Genomic DNA, 25461 nt, shown 5'->3' with positions numbered 1-25461 from the left:
GGCGCTGGGACCGAGCAGCGGGAGCGCACCCCGCCGCAGGGATTCGAACCGCCGACCTTTCGATCGGCAAGTCCTAGGCGCTGAGGCTTTAGCCCACAGCGCCACCTGCGTCCCGGGTCACAATATACAATTCTATTATTCCAAAAATCTGAATGAAAATTTTATTGGACATATCAATTTACCAATTTACATAAAAGTCTCACAAATATATAAAAATATACAGATTGTTCTGTGACTATAAACAATAGGAAGTTTGCAGCACCCAGGGATTTGCTGCTGTGTCCCCTGCCCTGGTAAAGTCTCACTCAGTATCCAAATAACCCAGTCCCTTTTTCCTTCTGTCCTCAGAATATTCTTAGGCTTCTTTGGCGCAATATCCTAGTTTATATCAAGAAGTCAGCATTCCCATCTCATCTGATTGAAGATTACATTTTTGTGTCATTGGTTTCCCCGACTCCTTGAATTTGGAAGCCAAGGTTGTCATAGCCCATCTTTGCTTTGGCTCTGGCATCTTTCTCATTGTAAAGGCAGAAGGCGCAGTGAGGGGTCTCCACCTCCACAGGTTTGCCAAAGTTATGGAAGTCCACCCTGTACTTCCCTTCTTTGGTCTTGGAGACCATGGGAGCAAAGCGATAGCCCCACAGCACCTCCTCGGCGATGTAAGAGGTCCTCACTTGGCAGGTGGCACTGGTGGATTCCACCGTCCCATCTAGAAACACCACCAGCTCAAAGTCATGTTGAAGGATTGTGTCCGCCGTCATGTGAAAGAAGGGGCTGTGCTTGTCAATGATGTGGTAGATGGTCAAGGGAGAGATGAAGAAGAGATTCTCGTTTCCGGCATCGACTACAAAGTCTATGTTGACTTGGTCCAAGATGATGGTCTCCCCTTCAGGTGTGATGGTGGTTTTCAAGAGCTTGCCATAGATGTGGCTCCCAATCAAAAGGCTTTTTCGAAGGTTGGCCACCCGGATGAGGAGACACAGCTTTCCGCCACGCTTGCTGATGACGGCATTCTTGCTGAAGGTGATGGTTTTTGCCCTCTTTTTGGGCCTAGAGATCTTGGCCAAGATGGCCCCGCACATGAACGAGTTGATGATAACCCCTAGGATAGACTGAATGATCAGCAGGAAAATGGCAGTGGCGCACTGTTCCGTAACACACCTGAAACCGTAGCCAATGGTGACCTGAGTCTCCAGGGAGAAGAGGAAAGCAGACGTCAAACCATTTATGTTGTCAACACATGGAGTGTGATTTATCGAAGGGCTGAACTCTGGCAGATCCTGGTGTATGTAGGCCACCACGTACCAGAGAAGGCCAAACAAGAACCAGCTACCTAGGAAGGCTGAGATGAAGATGGTCATCTTATATCTCCACCTGAGGTCCAAGACGGTGGTCCAGATGTCAACCAAGAAAACAAATCTTGATTGTTCTTCTACATTCCCAAACTCTATGTTGCATCTTCCATCTTTCGATACCAGTCTGGACCTTCGTCTTTTGTGTTCCACCCAGAGATGGGTGAAATGCTTCTGGAAATATTTAAGCATCTCCACCAGCCACTCTGGATAAGTAATTAAAAAAGAGGAACATGGAATAAACATTAGGACTGCAAGCAGCTTTAAAAAAAAGCAACAACCAAACAAATAGGAATTGGACCATTTGCAAAGGATTTCAATGGATTGGTGAATAAACAAATGTGTAATAGCCCAAGGGAGCATTCCATAGTGGTAGTTAGCTCAGGTAGGCATGGAAATTTGAGTCTGTTCTGCTTCATGGCTCTCCTGTAGAGCAGCTAAGTAGGCACTTTTATCCTTCACTCTCATGCAGGGCCAAAAGTCACAGCAAGGTCATACAACAGCAAAGTGATTTGGAAAGTACTTTTTGCTTGGTTATTGTTGTGTACATTTGATGAAGGCAGCTGCGAATGCATGAATTAACTGTGCCGGATGGTGCTTGCAGTGCGAGCAGCAATAATGGAAATCCTGCAGTGTGTTTTATAAATCTATCAGTCATGTCTCATGCATGCATGCAATTCATTGCTTGGTGCTGAAGAGTGATCTGAGTGACGAATGTGCATGTGTGAACCAGAGCTCTTGGATGCCATCAGGATTTTGAAGCTGCCTGCCAGTCTTCTAGGAGAGTATTTTGCAGAAGAGCCTCAGGATTTAACTTACTGCTGCATCAAGGTGACACTTCACAGCAAAAACTTAAACCCTTCACCCATTCCTCCACCGCAACTCCCACCAACCAAAATGAATGTGCTTTTTTCGGTGGCTGTTTTCAAACTTTCCAACCACAGGCCGAAGTGGATCTTAATGTAACGAGGAAAGAAAGAGGAATTTGTAGAACGCCAAGCACCACGGAGGGTTGCCTGGTGATTGCGTTATAAGAATTTAAGGTCTCAAATATAGAATAAATATTCATAAATACACACCTATCTAAATATATGAACCATGTGTCTGAAATAGTATGGGAGAGCAATCCTGAAGCCATTTTGACTCTCCCAATGACCTCAAATATTCCTCGGAAGTAAGTGAGTCAAAAGGGGAACTTTCCCCATTGTATTTTTGCTTGCAAATCCCGTCTTAAGGGTGTATTTGTGTATGAATAGGGTGAGCCTGTGACATGGATTCAGGAACTGAGTATTAAACATCAGAAAAGAATGCCCAGGATGCCCAGGTAATGCAATCAGTGACCATTATCAGGTATCCTGGCAGACAGGTTTTCTGCTGTAGACTGCCTCCTTCTGTGATATAGGTATGATTTTTTTTTGGCTGGGGGGGGGGGGTTGGGCTACAGGGTGAGCAATTTCAAGAGTCTATATAAGGGCTTGTGCGCCATTCTTCAGGGTGCTCCTCCCTCCTGCGTGTGGTGACTGGGGACCCCGTTGCAACAGTTTATTTTCCTTTAATAAAGATCAGCCTTACTAGCCACTTTGTTTCTCAAATATACTCTGGTTGGCCTCTGTTATTTCCTCCTACCGATAGGGAACCCTCAAGGACTCTATATGGGCTCTGGAATACCCCAAAAAGGAAAGGAAGCAGTTTTTCTTATAACAGTTGCATTATGGACTTTCAGTACGGTGAAGACCTTTGTATTCTTACAGGCCTTTTAACTCCCTCTTTGGGTAAGTCTGTGTTGGCCTTGGATTGTTGCTAATGCTGATTTGTATTCTATGTAGTTGGTTATTCTTGATGTGTGGCTTTCTCATTTTGAGAGGTTGTATTATATTTTTTGAAATAATTTTTTTAACCACCCAGAAAACTTAGGTGATGGGCAGTATAGAAACTTAAAAATAATAATAATGCAGTGTCCCTTTCATTGACTACCCCAGCATTCTCCAATGGGATGTTTGCCCAATGTTCTAGACTACAACTCCCATCAGCCCAAACCAGCATGATGGGAGTTGTAGTTATAGTTCAAACTAGCTGGAAGATGCCAGGTTGGGAAGGTTTTGCTAATCACCTGAATAATCTCCATCTTCTCAGTCTTCTACCTAGGCAAGCAAGACATCCTGGCACAGGTAAGGCACACAGAGCGTGCTCAAAATCCTTTCTCTTGATTCAATCAACAAGTGAACCTATTGACTTATTGGACCTGTTGATTTATTGTGACCCAGCAGGGCTCAGCAGCAAGGAAGATTCTGCCAGAGAAAATGCATTGGTCTTCAAGGTGATACAAGAGCCTAGTACACCTGTTGCTGCAGGATACAAACATGGCCACCCCTCTGGAATTTGGATCATGTGACTGACAGAATGTATTATTTGGGAGCACGCAGGAATATTAACGTACTCGTTTCCGAGATATGCAGATTTCGATGTTCCCATTCAGCTCTCAAAGGCCTTGTGGCCATTTTTGTCCCGACCTTCCACCCCTGCTCGGGTGGGGGTGGGGGTGGAGCGGGAGTCCAGTTAAACTTTAAGCAAGTGTGTGGTCACAGGAAGAGGAGCAAGGTTATTTTACAGTTCAACCGTTTCATGTCCTGGCCCTTACTTAGCGTGTTCATGTTCAAAACACAGCCTGGAGCACTAAGAAAACATGCCTGTGCAATGGAGAATTCTTGGTACTTTTCCAACATCTGACTTTTCATTTCTCCTCGTGCTTTATTTTTTTGGGGGGGGGGTGAGGGGGTTAAGTCTCAAAACTTGTGAGCCCCTTATTTGGACTCTTTCTTTATAACAACCCCCCTCCTATAACATACTGTTTCTGTATTGCAATTCTAGGGGTGTTGCAATTGGAAAATGCTTGAGTTGCCAAATGCACAGTTGTATATGCCAAAAGGCTTCCATCTGTTCATAGGCTGGGACCGAAAGGAGGCTCAGCCAAGGACTTGTGGGTGCCCAGGGTGAGTTTGGGCTTTCGAAATTGCAAACAGCTGAACAACCCATGCAATTGTATCATGGCTCTTTGCGCATCCCTATTACACAAATTCAGTAGTTAATCATTATCATTGTTGATGCACGAAACTTCTGCTACTCAATCTGCAGCTAGAAGCACAGAATCAGAGAACTGTAAGGTGGGAGGTATCATCTAGTCCAACCCCATTTACCTGCTGCAGAACATGATGCTGAAGTGGGGTGGACCATTTTGAGGTTGTTCTTAAATGTTTTAGAAGCTCTTAAACTTTTATTTTTAAATGATACACTTTTGCCGCTTCGCTGTTTGCCACTCTGGGCTCCTTTCCGAGATAGATGGTAACGGTTACTGTAACTATTATTATTGCCTTTTTTTGACTGCTTCTCCAATTTAAAAGTCCGTGCAATTCAAAACAAGCTCTCCAGAGAGTGAAGTTTGTTTCTCCCACCACAACTGCTATACAGTGGTACCTCGGATTACAAACACTTCGGGTTACAGACTCCATTAACCCGGATGTAGTACCTTGGGTTAAGAACTTCACCTCAGGATGAGAACAGAAATTGTGCGCCGGTGGTGCAGTGGCAGTGGGAGGCCCCATTAGCTAAAGTGGTACCTCAGCTTAAGAACGGTTTCAGGTTAAGAACAGACCTCCAGAACGAATTAAGTTCGTAACCAGAGCTACCATTGTACAATTAGGCTTCAATTGATTTCCATTAGGGACATGGACAGGCGATTTTGTCTCTCCCCTCTGCAAAGGTGTTCACACATTGGCTAGAGACAAAGCTGGTTTGAGGAACAAACCAGGAGCGTCTTATAGCAAAACACGAGATACACCTGCATTGGGGATCATGTAATGTGTGAACATGGCTTTAAAACCCAGCACTGGCTATGCAGAGGGTGCCCAACCAACAGGAGTGTGCTTGGCACAGCTAGAGACTCTAACCTCACCCAGTCCCTGCTGTGCAAGTTTAAACTTGCAGGGAGTTGTGTGTGCGTTTGTGCTTTAATGCAGGGGAGCTTTGAGGAAATGTGAAATTACAAACACGGCAAATAATGCGCAATGCCAAATCCAGACCTCCCTTCTCTAAATCCAGCTTCTCTCTTGCTAGGCACCTATCAGTTGTCAGAATAAGTCCCTGACTGAGTTTAACACTCCAGCATATGCCGGGTGGGTGAGCATTGTTCTCAGCCTTTCTTCTCAAAATAAAGCATGCACGTTGTATAACGCAGGGTGGTCATGAAAGGTGTTTGCTAAGATTCAAGAGGAACCCCAAACCATCTTGTGGTCAGCATTCTGGTATAAGCTCGGTGCGATTAGAGATCGTGGTCCCCTCTTGAAACAAAGCTTATGTAACACACGTTGTATAATGCAGAAGACTCCTAAGGAGAGTTCAGCTGAAATCTGCAGAGTAACCAGAGCTTGTCTTCTCTAATTTACCAAGGTGCATTAATTGCTTGGGCAGGGAGAACATCCAACATTGCTGCCCTTGCAAGAGAATTCTGGGTTGATTTTAAGTGGAGGGAATGTGGCGTCTGATCTGATGGAAGGAATATGAGGTGTCTGCAGAAGCACCACTCATTCCTGAACACTTCTAACGATAAAGGTGCTTATTCCATACTTGTATTAAGTTAGATTGCTAATTCCCAAACTGTTTGCCAGAGCCTGCCAGTTTGCTGTGAGATCTCCTGATTTGCCACAATAAATAGAATGATTAGGAGTGTCAGGATACATCTTAAGATCAAGTCAGGTCATTGATCTTTCCCAGCCCCCCAGATGTTTTGGACTACAACTCAGGTACCCATAAAAATATTAGAATCGCCCCCATATTTAAGAGCACTGACATTATAAACAATTCTTAAAAACCTGGGGGAAACAAAAACATTTTAGTTGGGGGGAAAAGGATAGCAGCCAGGGTCATTCTCCCTGGGGTAAGCATTCTGGAGGAGCCACAGCTAAAAAGTCTCTGCACTTGAGAGGCCTCCCCTGTTAAAAGGGGCTGTGTGTTGTATCTCTGCATGAATAACTGTTATCCCAGGAGGCATACCCAAAATTCCTAATGAAGCAATGAGGCAAGCATCTCCCAAAGGTGAACTAGGATTCATACACAGTCTAAAAGTATAGAAAGATTCAGAGTAGAAAATGTACTGGGTCTGCCATTTTTAATGCAGAGAACAAGCTTCCCTTGGCTTTCTGGTGCAGTTTCTCATCAGTAAACTCCCTAGAGATGTAAAACATCTATTCATCATTTCTAAATTGTCATTTAATAGCTCCATCCCTGGAACAAATCTAAACCCCCCTTCTTCTTCTTCTTTACCTCCATAGTGTTAATGTTCCCTGAACACACAATCTGTTCCTATTTAATCTTTCTTGCAAACATTTATCTTGTTTCATTTTACATTCTGGCTTTTAAAGGAGTTCCCTTCCCTATGCAGATAAACAACACTTGTCTATTTTTCTCCTTTTACTTTTTGGGATGGAAGCATCCAATTGCAGCTTTTCTTTATGGCCAGAAATACAATGTGTCTCCCACTCCTGTAATAACGGCTATTGACTTGAAGTTGTGATGTCATAAACAGCAAGCAGTCAAGTGGATTCAAGCTTCTGAGACACACCTTTCCCCCTCCCCTCAAAAAGGGTGGTGCTGAACCAGTTACTCTCTCTTTTCTGCTCCCTCTTCAAATCCTGACCTTCCTCACAGGATTCTGGGTGGCAGAAAATGGGTAGCAGTGAGTTGCCATAGGCCTGGCCTTGAGCTCCTTGAGGGAAAGGTAAAAAATAAATACATGAATGTAAAGAACATCAGAAGGACTTGCTGGATCAGACCAATGGCCCATCTAGTCCAGCATCCTGTTCTCACAGTGGCCATCCAGATGGGAAACCCATCAGCAGAATCTGAGCCCAAGAGCTTTCGATGTTCTCCTCCTCCATGAATTTGCCTAATCCTCTGAGAAAACCATCCACATCCCTGGTTCTTGTGGGAACAAGTACTATACAGTGGTACCTTGGGTTATAGATGCTTCAGGTTACAGAAGCTTCAGGTTACAGACTCTGCTATCCCAGAAATAGTACCTCAGGTTAAGAACTTTGCCTCAGGATGAGAACAGAAATTGTGCTCCGGTGGCATGGCGGCAGCGGGAGGCCGCATTAGCTAAAGTGGTACCTCAGGTTAAGAACAGTTTCAGGTTAAGAACGAACCTCCAGAACGAATTAAGTTCTTAGCCAGAGGTACCACTGTACTTCAGCTATGTGCTGCCTGAATAAGGACATGCTCTCTTTATTAGGGAGTATAAATGCAAGTCCTCCAATGCTTAGCCTCTCTTTTTCTCTCCGTCTCTCTCTCTCTCTCTTGTCAGCTCTTGGAAGTCTGGGACTTCCAAGTTTCCACCATCTCCCAGTCACACAGATGCGCACACCCACAAGTCTAGCAATTTAGGTAATTAATTTCACTGTCACTGTCGGCTGCCAGAAATATGTAGTTGTTCGAGGAGATTAGCAAGGATGTAATGAATAACTAAATGGGTCTCGTGAACCGGGGGTGCACTGTGGATGCCCTAATCTAAGGCTTTGGCTATGGACACATTAGCAGTTTGCAACGTGGTATGGTTGTTTCCCCTCTTCCATATTTCAAATCACATTTGTACATTGCTCTGCACTTCAAGATTATATTATATTCTCTGCAGCCAAAGATGGAGAAGCTCTATACAGTCAGCAAAAACAAGACCTGGAGCTGACTGTGGCTCAGATCATCAGCTTCTTATAGCAAAATTCAAGCTTAAACTGAAGAAAGTAGGAAAAACCACTGGGCCGGTAAGATACAATCTAAGTCAAATCCCTTATGAATACACAGTGGAAGTGAGGAACAGGTTTAAGGATTTAGATTTGGTGGACAGAATGCCTGAAGAACTATGGATGGAGGCTCGTAACATTATACAGGAGGCAGCAACGAAAACCATCCCAATGAAAAGGAAATGCAAGAAAGCAAAGTGGCTGTCCAATGAGGCCTTACAAATAGCGGGGGAGAGAAGGCAAGCAAAATGCGAGGGAGATGGTGAAAGATACAGGAAATTGAATGCAGATTTCCAAAGAATAGCAAGGAGAGACAAGAAGACCTTCTTAAACGAGCAATGCAAAGAAATAGAGGAAAGCAATAGAATGGGAAGAACCAGAGATCTGTTCAAGAAAATTGGAGATATGAAAGGAACATTTCGTACAAAGATTTCCACAATAAAGGACAAAAGTGGAAAGGACCTAACAGAAGCAGAAGACATCAAGAAGAGGTGGCAAGAATACACAGAGGAATTATACCAGAAAGAAATGGATGTCTCGTATACCCCAGGTAGTGTGGTTGCTGACCTTGAGCCAGACATCCTGGAAAGTGAAGTCAAATGGGCCTTAGAAAGCACTGCAAATAACAAGGCCAGTGGAAGTGATGGCATTCCAGCTGAACTATTTAAAATTTTAAAAGATGATGCTGTTAAGGTGCTACACTCAATATGCCAGCAAGTTTGGAAAACTCAGCAGTGGCCAGAGGATTGGAGAAGATCAGTCTACATCCCAATCCCAAAGAAGGGCAGTGCCAAAGAATGCTCCAACTACCGCACAATTGCACTCATTTCACACGCTAGCAAGGTTATGCTTCAAATTCTACAAGGAAGGCTCAAGCAGTATGTGGACCGAGAACTCCCAGAAGTGCAAGCTGGATTTAGAAGAGGCAGAGGAACCAGAGACCAAATTGCAAACATGCGCTGGATTATGGAGAAAGCTAGAGAGTTCCAGAAAGACATCTACTTCTGCTTCATTGACTATGCAAAAGCTTTTGACTGTGTCGACCACGGCAAACTATGGCAAGTTCTTAAAGAAATGGGAGTGCCAGATCACCTCATCTGTCTCCTGAGAAATCTCTATGTGGGACAAGAAGCTACAGTTAGAACTGGATATGGAACAACTGATTGGTTCAAAATTGGGAAAGGAGTACGACAAGGCTGTATTTTGTCTCCCTGCTTATTTAACTTATATGCAGAATTCATCATGCGAAAGGCTGGGCTGGATGAATCCCTAGCCGGAATTAAGATTGCCGGAAGAAATATCAACAACCTCAGATATGCAGATGACACAACCTTGATGGCAGAAAGTGAGGAGGAATTAAAGAACCTTTTAATGAGGGTGAAAGAGGAGAGCGCAAAATATGGTCTGAAGCTCAACATCAAAAAAATGAAGATCATGGCCACTGGTCCCATCACCTCCTGGCAAATAGAAGGGGAAGAAATGGAGGTAGTGAGAGATTTTACTTTCTTGGGCTCAATGATCACTGCAGATGGTGACAGCAGCCACGAAATTAAAAGACGCCTGCTTCTTGGGAGAAGGGCAATGACAGGCCTAGACAGCATCTTGAGAAGTAGAGACATCACCTTGCCAACAAAGGTTCGTATAGTTAAAGCTATGGTTTTCCCAGTAGTGATGTATGGAAGTGAGAGCTGGACCATAAAGAAGGCTGATCGCCGAAGAATTGATGCTTTTGAATTATGGTGCTGGAGGAGACTCTTGAGAGTCCCATGGACTGCAAGAAGATCAAACCTCTCCATACTGAAGGAAATCAACCCTGAGTGCTCACTGGAAGGACAGATTGTGAAGCTGAGGCTCCAGTACTTTGGCCACCTCATGAGAAGAGAAGACTCCCTGGAGAAGACCCTGATGTTGGGAAAGATGGAGGGCACAAGGAGAAGGGGACGGCAGAGGACGAGATGGTTGGATAGTGTTTTCGAGGTTACCAGCATGAGTTTGACCAAACTGCGGGAGGCAGTGGAGGACAGAGGTGCCTGGCGTTCTCTGGTCCATGGGGTCACGAAGAGTCGGACACGACTAAACGACTAAACAACAACAACAACAACTGCACTTCAAGGAGGGGTTAGGAATGCCTTCACTCGGTGCACGTTACCTGTTTGGTTCCTCAGTGCTTGCAACCTCCCTGAACTCCTATCCGATGAAGCCATCATCTGGGCAGCTGCAATGGCTGCTTGAAACGGATACACCACAGTTGAACCACAACTTATGTTTTCAAATTGGACGGAAGCTGGTTTGAGGGAAATGCACCAAACAGCTGTATTGCTCAAGAAAGTGCAGAATAGCTGTGGACTGTGACTCATGTCATGTGTAAAGGTAAAGGTAAAGAGACCCCTGACCATTAGGTCCAGTCGTGACCAACTTTGGGGTTGCAGCACTCATCTCGCTTTATTGACCAAGGGAGCTGGCATACAGTTTCATGTGGCCAGCATGACTAAGCCGCTTCTGGCGAACCAGAGCAGCGCACGGAAACACTGTTTACCTTCCCACTGGAGCGGTACCTATTTATCTACTTGCACTTTGTGCTTTTGACCTGCTAGGTTGGCAGGAGCTGGGACCAAACAACGGGAGCTCACCCCATCATGGGGATTCAAACCGCCAACCTTCTGATCAGCAAGTCCTAGGCTCCGTGGTTTAATCCACAACGCCATGTCATGTGAACATGGCTTCAAATACCAGCACCTCCTTTCCTCTGTTGCTTTTCCTCCTGTCTTCCTTGGTTTTTGCACCACTGCACCCCCTCCTGTTTCAGAACAGGAACACAGGAAACTGCTTTATAGCGAGTCAGACCATAGCTCCATCAAACTCAGTATTGTCTACACTGACTAGCAGCAGTGGCTCTACAGGCAGAGGTCTCTCCCAAGCCCCACCTGACTTGCCTGCAGAAGGTCCCATGCGGTACATCTCTAGCATCTTGAGGGAGGGCTGGGAATGACCCCTGCCTGAAACCCTGGAGAGCTGCTGCCAGTCAGTGCAGGCAACACTGAGCAAGGTGAGTCACTGGTCTGACTCTGTGTAAGGGGGCATCTCTTGTTTGGCTGACTCAGAGGTGGAATGACAGGCCTACCTGTTCCATGTATGGATGCTGATTGGGTTAAAGGGGACCTTGAGCCAGTCGCTTACTCTCAGCTTAACCAGGTTTTTGAGAGAGATTTGAAGATTGGGGGAACCATATATGCCACCTTGAGCTCCTTGGAGAAAAAGGTGGGATATAATTGTTGTTGTTAACTACTACTACTACTACTACTACTACTACTACTACTACTCAGTTCTGGCTCTCAGTATGTTTCCAAGCAGAATTCAAAGTGTTGGTGCCCTAAATGGCCTTGGCCTTATAGACCTGAAGGAACATCTCCATTCCCACTGCTCAGCCCAGACACTGAGATGGAGCACTGAGGGCCTTCTGGCGATTCCCTCAATGCGAGAAGTGAAGCTACAGGGAACTAGGCAGAAGGCCTTCTTGGCAGTGGCACCCTCCCTGTGGAACATGCTCCCATCAGACGTCAAGGAGATAAATAACTACGCAGCGGTTCTCAACCTGCGGGTCCCCAGATCTTGTTGGACTATAACTCCCATCATCTCTGAGCTCGGTATACAGTGGTAAAGGTAAAGGTACCCCTGCCCGTACGGGCCAGTCTTGCCAGACTCTAGGGTTGTGCGCTCATCTCACTCTATAGGCCGGGAGCCAGCGCTGTCCGCAGACACTTCCGGGTCACGTGGCCAGCGTGACAAGCTGCATCTGGCGAGCCAGCGCAGCACACAGAATGCCGTTTACCTTCCCACTGGTAAGCGGTCCCTATTTATCTACTTGCACCCGGGGGTGCTTTCGAACTGCTAGGTTGGCAGGCATACAGTGGTACCTTGGGTTAAGAACTTAATTCGTTCCGGAGGTCCATTCTTAACCTGAAACTTTTCTTAACCTGAAGCACCACTTTAGCTAATGGGGCCTCCTGCTGCCGCCGCGCTGCCGGAGCACAATTTCTGTTCTCATCCTGAAGCAAAGTTCTTAACCTGAAGCACAATTTCTGGGTTAGTGGGGTCTGAAACCTGAAGCGTATGTAACCTGAAGCATGTGTAACCTGAGATACCACTGTACAACTTTTGGAAGGCGTCTGAATGCAGCTTTGTATAGGAAGTTTTTTAATATTTGATGTTATACTATGTTTCTATGTGTGTTGAAAGCTGCCCTTAGTGGTTGGGGCAACCCATTGAGATGGATGGGGTATAAATAATAAATTATTATTATTATTATTATTATTATTATTATTAGGCAGAAGCCGAAGTCTCATAATGTTGTCTCCTTTCATGAACAGTAAGTTGCACCACCTGATTCATGACCCACAGGAGAGGAGACAGAGGTCGCTGTGTTCCAGCCCCAGCCTGGGGTGTTAATGATTAAAGCCTGGAAAGGACTCAATGGATTTGGGATCATGTGAGCCATTGTTACTCTCCTGCCTCTCGCCACCACTTGCCTCGCTCCCCCCACATCACCCCCATAGAATCTTAGAGTGAACTATTAACTATTATTTCCATAGAACCAAACACGCTCTCCTCAAAGCCAACTGTACCAGAAGCAGAAACGGATGATTCACAAGAGGGCAGCAGCTCTACCAGGGTAACAGGTCCAAGACTTCTTTATGATGCATAGGCTATAGCAGAGAAGTCAAGTGCCCCCCCCCCCTTGCAGGCAATTCCCACCCCTCAACAAGACAGCGGTGGGCAATATTGCACCCTCTTCGCTCTTCCTCTTGGGATCAGCAGCTTGGGATCAGTTTGCCCAAAGGATCACCTTATCCCTTACATGCACACTCAGCAGCTTTGACCTTAAAAGTGCCAAATATCATTCGCTCCATACTTGAGAGAAATCAGTCTTTTCTATGGGCAGCCCCTATTCTCTGGAACTCACTGCCTATTGATATTAGGCAGATGCCTCTGTTGTATTGCTTCCAATGCCAGCAGAAAACCTTTTTATTTAGGCAAGCCTATCCATACATGCTGGGACGTGGGTGGCGCTGTGGGTTAAACCACAGAGCCTAGGACTTGCCGATCAGAAGGTTGGCAGTTCGAATCCCCGCAACGGGGTGAGCTCCCATTGTTCGGTCTCAGCTCCTGCCAACCTAGCAGTTCAAAAGCACAAAGTGCAAGTAGATAAATAGGGAAGGTAAACGGAGTTTCTGTGTGCTGCTCTGGTTCGCCAGAAGCGGCTTAGTCATGCTGGCCACATGACCCAGAAGCTGTATGCTGGCTCCCTCGGCCAATAAAGCAATATGAGCACCGCAACGCCAGAGTTGGTCACGACTGGACCTAACGGTCAGGGGTCCCTTTACCTATTTACCTGCAGAGTGCAAGTAGATAAATAGGTACCGCTCCAGTGGGAAGGTAAACAGCGTTTCTGTGTGCTGCTCTGGTTCGTCAGAAGTGGCTTAGTCATGCTGGCCACATGACCTGGAAGCTGTCTGCGGACAAACGCCGGCTCCCTTGGCCTATAGAGCGAGATGAGCATGCAACCCCAGAGTCGGTCACGACTGGACCTAATAGTCAGAGGTCCCTTTACCTTTTATCCATACATGTTAAGTATGGATAAATTACATGCATTTATTTTTTAAAAAATCAGTTTATTTCATATATCCCCTTCATGGATCACTGCCTTGTCATGGCAAAGGGGCTTGAATGACTCCAAGAAGCTTTGAGCTATGCCTTGCAGGGCCACCCAAGACGGACAGGTCATACCCAAGAGTTTAGACTAAATGTGATCCACCTGGAGAAGGAACTGACTGTCCACTCCAGTATTTTGCCAAGAAAAAAAGGAGAAGCTTTGAGAAGAAAGTGAGAGTTTCCAAGGCATGCTCTTGTTCATGGGGTCACAGAGAGTCGAACACGACTAAGAAGAATCAACAACAACAATTTCATATATATCGTTCAGTCATTTTCATCATGGCTACTATTTTCAAAATATGTTTTGCTGCTCTTTTCAATTAATTTTGCATACCATTTGAATCAACCTGCTTAGGTTTACCTTTTTCATTAAGCACCATATCAATTCTGTTAAATAAATAAAATCAGGAGTGGAGAGGGTGTCATGCTCCCAGTGATGTAACATGCCAGGGGGGGCTGGGGGCTATGACTCCGGGCACATTTTCTTTAGGGGACGCAACCAGCAACCCCACCCACACCCCACAACATGCTCCCTCACCGAGGCTGGAGCCATGGGGTGGGAAGCTGGTGTCAGGTTGCCATTGGAGCTGGGCACCATTCCTTGAAGACAGGAGCTGTAGCCACTGTTATCTAACCGCTGGGGGGAACATTTGCTCCAGCTCCTGCCTTGTTGGAATGGAGCTGGGCTGCCACTGCTGATGCCAATCAGCCAATTTTCACAGTTCAGAATCAGGGGCGCAAGAGCCATTATTGGAACGACAAGCCTGGTCACAAAAAGTGGCAATTAGCTGTTCCCACCTGCAGAGGCAAAAGGGACGTGGGTGGCGCTGTGGGTTAAACCACAGAGCCTAGGACTTGCCGATCAGAAGGTTGGTGGTTCGAATCCCCGTGACGGGGTGAGCTCCCGTTGCTCAGTCCCTGCTCCTGCCAACCTAGCAGTTCGAAAGCACGTCAAAGTGCAAGTAGATAAATAGGTACCGCTCCGGCAGGAAGGTAAATGGCGTTTCCGTGCGCTGCTCTGGTTCGCCAGAAGCGGCTTAGTCATGCTGGCCACATGACCCAGAAGCTGTATGCTGGCTCCCTCGGCCAATAAAGCGATATGAGCACCGCAACGCCAGAGTTGGTCACGACTGGACCTAACGGTCAGGGGTCCCTTTACCTATTTACCTGCAGAGGCAGCCCTGGGGAGAGGCTCTTTCAGAGATGCTTTAGGTTTACAGACTCAGAAGTTGCTGCAGAGTGGGGAAAGATCATTCAGCTAAGCTCCTTAAGGTGGGCCTCATCCACAATATACATTTAAAGCAGCACCATACCAATTTAAACAGCTGTGGCTTCCTCCAAGGAATTCTTGAAAATGCAGTTTGATGTTAGCAGATCCCCTAGTCCTCTCTTGGACCAGAAATTCCCAGAGTGGTTTAACTTTCAATCCCTTTCTCTAGAAAACACTGGGAATTGTAGCTCTGTAAGGGGGAACAGCAATCTCCTAGCAACTCTCAGCACCCTTGACAAACCAGGCTTCCCAGGATTCCTTGAAGGAAGCCACAGCCATTCAGAATAGTGCAGTGCTGCTTTACAGGTACAGGGGAACCTTGGTTCTTGAACGCTTTGGTACTCAAGCATGTCAGCTCCCGAACAACGAAAACGTTCTGGTAAGTGTTCTGGATTTCAAATGGTTTTCGGAAGCCAAACGTCTGAAGTGGCTGTTGGCTATTGTTTCCGGGGCGCCTGTGCCAATCGGAAGCTGCGCCTTGGTTTTTGAACATTTCAGAAGTTGAATGGACTTCTGGAGTGGATTAAATTTGAGAAACAAGGTGCCACTGCATAGTGCAAAAGGGGGCATTTATTATCTTAGGATTCAAGCCTTGTTCATGCATCAGGAAAGGACATCGGCTCATATCTAAGAACATCAGGAAATCCTGCTGGATTGGGCCAATGGCCGATCCAGTCCAGCACCCTGTTCTCACAATGGCCAACCGCATTCCCTTTATAGGAAACCGACAAGCAGGACCTGAGCACAAGAGCAACTCTCTCTTCCTGTGGAACTGGAATTCACAAGAATTGCTGCCCCCACTGTGGATTGCTTCCAACAATCTGAATTGACTTTAGGATTCCAGCACGATTGCATTGGTCTTGCATGAAGCCTGATGCTTGTGTGGCTACGATATCAGACTCTGCAACTGAAGCTTTCTCTTCTTCACTCCCCACCAGCTGACTGCTGGAAGAGAAGGCAGAGATCTCGGAGCCACCAGAGCAATGGAGGAAACATCGAGTTTTCTCCTTGACGTTCCTGTACTTTTCCACCCATCGGCCATGTAAATTCATGAGTCTATATTCTGCCATGCAAATGGGGAGCTCGTCAGCCAAGCACTTGTCGCTGAAGCTCTCCGTGCATCTCCTCCTACTTGGCAAAGATGACCTGCTGCTCTCCCTTTGTGGGAACTGCACCTTTTCGGAGGAAAAAGTGATGTCCTGGGGCACTCCCAGGCAGTCGCTATCCAATCACATCCAGGAAAATTCAGGTTGCGCAGTTAATGCTGACGTGGTGCTCTTGCGTGCCAAACCTGCTTCCACAAGAGATCAGACCTTATGTGCTAAGGGAAAGGACTGGGAAATGCAGGGTAGGGTATTGCCCAGGGGTTTCTGCTAGGGCCAAGATTTAATTTTGGAGATGTTAATTTTGTGGTCGTTGATATCAAGGGGTTTTTTTTTTGGGGGGGGGTTCTGCATATTTTTGGATCTTATTGCGAGTTTAGTGGGGAATTGCTTAATTTTGTTGTCTACATTTTGATATGTTTTTCATTCATTGCTTAGGGCTACTTCTGTCATTATGTAACTTTTCATCTTGTAAGGCACCTTGAACATTTGTTTTCACTACGGAAAGGTGGCGTGCAAAGAAGCCATGAGGGTGTTGACAATGGATGGTGCCACAACATTGCCCCCCCCCTTCACTCTACATTTCAAGCAGTATCATCCCACTTTAAACAGTTGTGGCTTCCGCTAAAGAATCCTAGGAAATTTAGTTTGTGAAGGGTGGTGAGAATTGATAGGAGACCCTCTACACCCCAGCTAAAGGTAAAGGTAAATGGACCCCTGACCATTAGGTCCAGTCATGACTGACTCTGGGGTGGCGGTGCTCATCTCGCTTTATTGGCTGAGGGAGCCGGCGTACAGCTTCTGGGTCATGTGGCCAGCATGACTAAGCCACTTCTGGTGATCCAGAGCAGTGCACGGAAAAGCCATTTACCTTCCCGCTGGAGCGGTACCTATTTATCTACTTGCACTTTGACGTACTTTCGAGCTGCTAAGTTGGCAGGAGCAGGGACCGAGCAACGGGAGCTCACCACGTCACGGGGATTCGAGCCACCAACCTTCTGATCGGCAAGTCCTAGGCTCTGTGGTTTAACCCACGTCCCTACACCCCAGCTAGAACTACGTTTATCCAGAGCTGTTTAATAATCAACCTCCCTTCCCAGGGAACTCCCAGGGAATGGCTGAGGACTGCTACAACCTCCCATCCTTTTCAGAGCACTGGCAGGATTCCCTCTCTCTCCAAATCTCTCCTCAAAACCTACCTTTTCGGAGACACTTTAGCTCCACAAAGCCCAGTTCCCACATCCCCTGCCCTGCTGTGTCTCAGCCTATAACAAGGCCTAAGCCCACAAAATGGAGGCAGGCAACCACAGGCTGCATTCCCGCTGACCTGCTGCCTCTCACTCCCCTTCCTCTGTTGCTTCCTCTATGTTGCATTTTGAATTGTAAGTTCTGAGGGGTAGGGACTGTAGTCTTGCACTACATAGAACACTGTGCATAGTGATGGTGCTGCTTAAATAAATAATCAATGGCTGTTTCTCTCGCCACCCCCAACTCAAAGTGATATTCCCCTGAAGAATCTGAAGAAGTGTGCACACACACGAAAGCTTATACCAGAACAAACTTAGATGGTTTATAAGATGTTGCTGGACAATTTTTTATTTATTTTATTTTTATTTTGATATTCCCCCTGTCATACCAGTTGGTTCCCTCAGTTGGTTTGTGATCACAGAGGTGCAAAATAAATGTGGGATTGTTTAAACCATCCACTTCTGTGCTATGATGAAATGGAGGAAGGGTGTGTCTCTGACAGCAATATCTGATGCCCAATACTGTACATTCCAGTCCAAGTTCAGTCCAAGTATTTCTGAAGAGCTTGGGGGACATAAGCCAAAGTTCTCTTTGCAAACCATGGTGGACTCTATGAAAGGAAGCTTGTCTTAAACTTCTCTACCTATTGCATTCATTCTTGTTCTTTAGCTTCATGAATTAAAACAACACCCTGTTTTGTATTTCTAATTTCTTCCCCAAGTATAATTGATTTGCAAAACTTTGCCCGTTTTCAAGCTATGTTGAGTGATTTAGTGACCCATTACATGGGTCGCTGATGTGAAGAGGCGCGTAAGCAAATGAGATGCAAAAAGCTACTTTGCATTTGTGATTGCAGACACAGCCATTAATAACTTTGCCACACGATGCACTAAGAGCCTTTGCTGTTTGTTTGCCATTTTAATGCATCTGGTCAAATCTACCCATAGAGCTCCATTGACCGTCTCTCCATTGACAACCCCTTTGCCCTCTAAAGTGTTTGGAAAGAGCTGGGCTAAATTCCATTGGTGGAGGGGGGGGGTTGATTGTGTACAATTAACTTAAAATGCTCCATTAGAAAATTGAAACAATGGGGTGCATAACCTCCCCCAAACTACTTCCCATTGTGCTTTAGAGGCATTTTCTAGGGAGTGAGAGGGAAGGAAGAACTGGTGAAAACTGTCTTCCTCTCTTCCATCCATGGCAGCATCTCATGAATACAACTCCACTCATGGTCAGTCTGGATGCAGCCCAATATCCGTGAGGTTGTCCAAGTTTCTAGCATAACTTTGTTCACCAGAGGCACATTGACCCCCACATTGAGGGGGTGCGGCCACTTGATGTACCTATAGTTGGTGCCCCTGTTGTTCACCAAAAGGTTACTAAAGCATAGGTAAAGGTAAAGGGGCCCCTGCCCATTAGGTCCAGTCATGGACGACTCTGGGGTTGCGGCGCTCATCTCACTTTACTGGCCGAGGCAGCTGGCATACAGCTTCCGGATCATGTGGCCAGCATGACTAAGCTGCTTCTGGTGAACCAGAGCAGTGCACGAAAACGGCATTTACCTTCCCGCCTGATACCTATTTATCTACTTGCACTTTGATGTGCTTTCGAACTTCTAGATTGGCAGGAGCAGGGACCGAGCAACGGGAGCTCACCCTGTTGCGGGGATTCGAACCACCAACCTTCCGATTGGCAAGCCCAAGGCTCAGTGGTTTAGGCCACAGCACCACCCACGTCCCTAAAGCTGCATACTAAAGCATACTTTGGAGCATTTTTTAAAAGACATACACTCCATATTTAAAGAAATTCACCTAAAAGTATGAATGTTATGAATATGTGTTTGCAATTATATGTACGATAGGTATCATTGCGCAGCTGGTTTTTGACTGCTGCTTTCTGGAAAAGCAACACTCGGCTCCCTTTTTTCACATCACAGCTTGGTGACTGAGCACACGCTTTGCATTCAGGAAGCCCCAAGTTAACTTCCTGCCATGTCTAGTAAAAAGAGGACCGGGATAGCAGGGTTGGGATAGACCCTTCCCTGAAACCTCAAAGGATTACTGTTACTCAGAGAAATACTGGGATTCATGGACCAGTTCTTTGACCCAGGACAACAGGAGCAGCCAAAATGATACCCTCCCTAGTCAGTGGTCAGGGATGATGGCAGCTGTAGCCCACTGATTTATAGAGGGCACTATCTTTTTTAACAGAAGAGAGCTGTCTGCCCTATTTTATAAACCCTCTCATGTTAATAAATCTCATGAGATTTCCATTGCAACAAATTAACTTCCCGTTCCAAAACTACAAAAGCTCTGCAGCTCAGACCTTAAGACCTTGAAGAAAAGAGATCACCGTCTGAGCTTGCCTGTGTGACATCTGCTGGAATTAGAGGTGGTGGGAGATACAGGTTCTTTTCCAGTGTCCCAGATTGTATGCAGCCATTTGGCCTGATTTTAATACTGACGCAGCTGCTTTTGGAAAGTTTCGCAGCCATCACTCTCCTGCCTGCAAAGGATGTGAGGTCCAGAAGTATCACCAGGTAGTCTGTGTGGTACACACAAGACCCTACAGAAGAAGCTGTGCAAACGAATAAGTTCACCCTACAAGGAAGACTATGTTGTGATCTTGGTTGATCTGAGCATTGGAACCTTTCAACTCAGGTTGGCTTTCCATACCCTCCAAGTTGGCTTTCCATATCCTCCAAGTTGGCTATCCATACCCTCCAAGTTGACGTTCCATACCCTTCCTATTTTCCATGGACAGCCCTGAGTTACAAAAGCCATCCCAGCTTCTGATGTGACCCTGGAATGTTCCAATTTCCCCCACCAGTGCTGCTGCGAATGACCCAGCACTTGTCTTGAGCAACAGCTGCGAGGAGCAACAGTTGCCTCTCCATGGCCTCTCCATGGCCACTGCTTCCAGCCTCCTCCCTTGGCCAGCTCTTAGCGGCTGCTGGAGAGCAGTTGAGGAAGAGGAGAGGCTGTCCCCATTGAGCCTCGCATGACGCACCAGCTCTGAGGGGCAGGCAGAGGGCAGGGCTGCCCTGGGCGGGAAGAAAGGGGAAGCAGAGCAGAGCGCAAGCTTTGTGTGTCTGCATCTAATCTTGCCCATTTCTAAAAATTATTTACTGGCGTGTGCGTTTCTTTTTGGAAATCTACCAAAGAATAAAATAAAATTGGAAATAAGGGTTGTTTTTTCTCAGGACAGTGGAGAGTGTGTGTGTTGTGTCCCATTGGTGTAGTGGTGGTGGAAATGTTCTGTGGGGCAGTGGGGGGACAAAAAGGGAGGGGGTTGAGGAGGGGCAGTTGTCAAGGAGTGGGAAATGTCTCTATTTTTATCTGAGGAATGTTCCATGCAGATGTGATTTTGCATCCGGGTTAATTGTGCATCAGAGAAGCAACATTGTATCTCAGCCATCAGACACCATGAAGTACAGGACCTCTTCACTCTGCTTGAGCTCAGCCCACTCACTGAGCCTTTGGATCAAGAGGAGGAGGACAAGGACCGGATACAGATGTCCCCGAGGGACAAACTTGTTACAGCGCCATCCCTGCAAGCAAGTGGATGTAATTTTGGCTAGACAACGTGGATTGGGTCCCTGGCATGGAGGCTAAGGGGACTTTAACCCTTTGCCTGCTGCTGTGCTTCCAATCTGTGCCTGCTGATAGGGCTTCAAAAGCAGATCTGAACCCAAGACTTGATCTGCTACACACACACACCCTCCCTTGCTGTCTACCCATCTCTCCATTTGACAGGTCCTGATCAGAAAAGACTTTTAAACATTGCAGGAAGGTGCCAGTCAAACTATAGAGCAGCCTTTCCCCAGCCTTTCAGGTGCTTAGAATTGCAACGCTCGCTGCCTCTGACAATTGGACCTGTTGGTCCTCCAAAATATCTGGAGAGCACAAGCTTGCTGCTGTAGAATATACAGTGCAATTAACTGCACCCCTGGAAATGGCTTGCCCTGTTACCTGAGACTAATTTCGACCAGAAATTCAGCATATGATTGCTTCTCTTACCTTATTTGCTAAACAGTAAGGTGAGGGATGTCCCAGCCTTTCCCTGTTGATCTTTTCTTCAGTCCCTGTAAAGCTGCGGCTTCCTAGGCTGTTGTGTTCCACTAGCTCTTGAATTTTCTGCCAAGCAGCTTGGGACTTTCTTTGGCATTTATGAATCAATGTGTGAGCTTAAACTGGTTGCCAGCTCATCTATATGCAATGGCACAATTAGGAGTGTGGCTTACTTTATAACCCCGCTGGAAGGAGAGAGAGGAGTGGCTGCTTCAAAGGGCTTAGATGCAGCAAAGGTGTCGAACTTCCAAAGCGGCACTGGCAAAAAACACACCTGAGTACAGAATGATGGCCCAGAAATTGAATGTGGCTTCCCCCAGCATGAAACTGCCCTCACCATGGTGGTTTTCAAGTATTCTGCTTTCAAGAAACTCTTTCAACATCAACTCATCTGCCAAGGGAGAGGCAGAGAGAGACCTTCTCTTTAAAGTACTAAAACTGCCCAGGTCCAGGTTTCTCCAGAAAGTGGCTACTTCATAAGGACATGCTAGCCACCAACACAGCCCTTGGATGCCCAGATCTTGGTGCCATCCATATGTGAGAACAAATGGGCAGCTGCAAGAGATTGGTCCCTCTCACTGGCAGCATCAATATTGTAGAACTCCCTGCTGGTGGAGATTCACAAAGTTACCTCTTTAGATGATTGGAAAAGACGTTTAATTTTTTAAAAAAATTAAAATCTAGCTAACTTTTAATCTGTGACCCTCTGTTTCTTTCTTCTAAGCTTGAAATTTGTTAGCTGCTGGAAGTTTTGTCTGCCTTTTTCATCTTTTAAGTATCGGTTCCTGTTGCATTCTTTGAAAGGATGTATTGTTTTCAATTTTCTCCTCCCCCCCCCCCCCAGTTCTGATGGTTCTCCTGTGGAAGTAAGTTCCACAGTTTAATGATGCACCATGTGAAGAAGTTTTTTTTTAGTTATGGAATCATCAAATTGTAGAATTGGAAGGGACCCAAAGAGCCATCTAGTCCAACTCTCTGCAGTGCAGGAATCACAGCTAAGCTTATAGTCTCTTCTTCTGTATGCATATAACCCACAGATGGATCGGTTGTGTGAATCTGGCACTTTTAAGTCACCCAGCCATTCATATCCAGCCTTACTTAAAAGAGAGAGAGAGAGAATTTGTGACTATTCCCATAGTCAGGAGTAAATGCTACCTAAGAAGAGCCTGTTAGATCAAGCTAAAGACCCACCAAGTCCAGCATCCTGTTTTTACAGGGGCCAACAATGGGAAGCCACAAAGCAGGACCTGAGTGGAAGAGCTGCCGTCTTCCCACTTGCAATTCTCATAAATTGGTATTCAGAAGCATCCTGACATCAGAGGTGAAACCGGCCACCATGGCTAATCAATAGCCTTCTTCCCCTCCATAAATTTGTCCAATCCTCTTTCACAGCCATCCAAGCTGCTGGCCACCACCACCCCTGCGGAAGTGAGTTCCACAGTTTAATGATGCACCATGTGAAGAAGTCCTTCCTTTTGTCTGTCCTGAACCTCCCAGCATTCAGTAGTCTTCAACCTCCTCTGAAGCCGGGACCCACTTTTAACCCAAACATGTGCCCATTTCTTTTATTTTCTTTTTTCTTCACCACAGATTTGTATGGCAGCAGTACTATTCCTACGCCTCCCCTAGATCAGGCTGTGATCAAGACCATTGATGATGATGAAGAAGAGTTTGGATTTGATATCCTGCTTTATCACTACCCGAAGGAGTCTCAAAGTGGCTAACATTCTCCTTTCCCTTCCTCCCCCACAACAAACACTCTGTGAGGTGAGTGAGGCTGAAGAGACTTCAGAGAAGTGTGACTGGCCCAAGGTCACCCAGCAGCTGCATGTGGAAGAGCGGGGAAGCGAACCCGGTTCACCAGATTACGAGTCTACCGCTCTTAACCACTACACCACACTGGCTCTCATTGATCCACTGCAATCACAAGTAATAGAACAACATTTTTTTAATAAAAAAAACCCACAACAACTAAAATGAAGTGAATCTCAACATAATAGTAGGGCAATAAAATAGAGAGATTAAAGAAGTAGAATACAGGTGTACCTCTTCTCCCGTGAACTGCATCCTGCCACAGAGCTATGGGTCTCATGCCAATTACAATGCCAAGCAAATCACCTTCACACTTCCTGTTTGTTTTCATTGGAATATCGAAAAGCTTCACAGAAGCTTGGCGTTCATTTGCGGGTGTCTGTGAGAGGTTCTACCGCAGTGCTCAGGACTGCATGGGCTTGTGACCTCCCTCCATCATGTTCCTAGCTCAGCAAAGTCTTCTCAGCTCCCAAATTGAGCTGCTATAAATACATCTTGCAACACTATGCAGATGCATCTGCATCTAACCACGTATTTCAAGCTGACAGGGAGCCACATTTGCCTATTGGCCACAGTCAAATCCCATCTCCAGATTTCTCAGGCAGGGTTTGAGCAGTGGGCACATGAACATCAGAAGATCTTTGCAGGACCAAGCCAATGGCCCATCTAGTCCAGCCTCCTCTTCTCACAGTGGCCAAACCAGATGCCTGTGGGAGGCAGTGCTGATGCTTCTGAACCAAGCCCAGCTTCCGTTCGCTCTGGCTGCCCACCATCTTAATTTTCCCAGAATGCAACGCCCTGGATCATGGATCCATCAAGCTTAGTGTGCCTACACTGGCTGGCAATGGAGTTCAGAGAGGGGTCCTTCCCAGTTCTGTCTGAAGATGCTGCCGGGGGATTGAATTTGGGATCCTCTGTATGCAAAGCAGATGCTCTACTACTCAGCTACAGTCTTTCATTTTCAAAGATGTTCATGTTACATGGAGCAAACGTCTTTCCCAAAACATTGACCTCAATCACCTTTCTTGGAATGAAACAATTTATAATTCCTCCCTCCCTACTCTGAGCTCTTTTGCAGAGATGGTCTGAAAAGGGGGACATGGTTGTTTGTTGATTTTTGGAGACATTTTGGACTTGAAACATTGGAAGCTCTTGCAGCGAATGTCCTCCTTTGTTCACAAATAAACGCAACAGTGCCAGCTCAGTGCAACCCAGATGTTACTACTCTCTGTTGCAATGACAGGGCAAAAGAAACACCAATGTGGACCTCTCTCATTCTGGAAAAGATCGAGCAAAAATTGGGTTTGAGGTCTTCTGTATATTGCTTTACAGGGCACATTTCTATTTGAGAAAAGTGTGTTGGAGACTTTTTGAGTGCCTTTTGGACCACATGGAACACGTTCAGATTTGTGGGACAATGCCATGGCCATGTGATTCTTTAGTGACCTCTGCTGGCATCGCCAATTATCACACAGCATCCTTCCCCTGGCTGTTCATGCCTCTATTTCCCTCTTTCTCATGTTCCTTTCCTGTGTGTGCTTTAGATTACAAGCCCCTTGGGGCAGGGAGTTGTCGTCGGCACACAGGCAAAAATATATATTCTGGATCATCACAGGCAGCTGCCTGCAGCCCTAATGACATGCATCAATACTTTTTCTTATGTGTGCATGCTGCCAGGAAACGAGAGGGATGCAACTTTTCATTTGTATACCTTTGAATACCTCTGTTTTTATTGGCTTGACCAACAAATGATGCCAGAAAGAAGATGCTCCAGACAACTGTGCCTTTGAATATGTGTATGTGATCCAGAGATTTCATAGAATAGAACAGAACAGAACAGAACAGAATAGAATAGAATAGAATAGAATAGAATAGAATAGAATAGAATAGAATAGAATAGAATAGAATAGAATAGAATAGAATTGAATTGTAGGGTTGGAAGGGATCCCCAAGGGTCATTTAGTCCAACCCCCTGAAATGCAGGAATCACAGATAAACAAGAGCTAATGGATGGCCATCCAACCTCTGCTTAAAAACTTCCCATGAAGGAGAGTCCCTCACATTCAATGGGAGTCCATTCCACTGTCAAACAGCTTATTGTCAGAAAGT

The 25461-nt window shown here is 46.1% G+C and overlaps 1 protein-coding gene across 1 annotated transcript; it reads right to left on the bottom strand.

Moving 5' to 3' along the window:
• Positions 1-267: 267 nt before the first annotated feature.
• Positions 268-21551, bottom strand: KCNJ1 (potassium inwardly rectifying channel subfamily J member 1). Its single transcript, XM_083714736.1, has 2 exons — positions 21490-21551; positions 268-1558 (listed from the first exon to the last, which is right to left on the bottom strand). Exon 2 carries the CDS (start codon positions 1542-1544, stop codon positions 426-428), a length of 1119 nt encoding a protein of 372 aa, XP_083570862.1. The 5' UTR covers positions 1545-1558; positions 21490-21551; the 3' UTR covers positions 268-425.
• Between the last annotated feature and the right edge of the window lie 3910 nt (positions 21552-25461).

The sequence above is a fragment of the Podarcis gaigeae genome, assembly GCF_964106915.1.
Source record: "Podarcis gaigeae genome assembly, chromosome: 15".
NCBI classification, from domain to species: Eukaryota; Metazoa; Chordata; class Lepidosauria; order Squamata; family Lacertidae; genus Podarcis; species Podarcis gaigeae.
The sequence above is the reverse complement of the archived record's forward strand: the minus strand, read 5'-3'. Positions and strand labels throughout refer to the sequence as shown.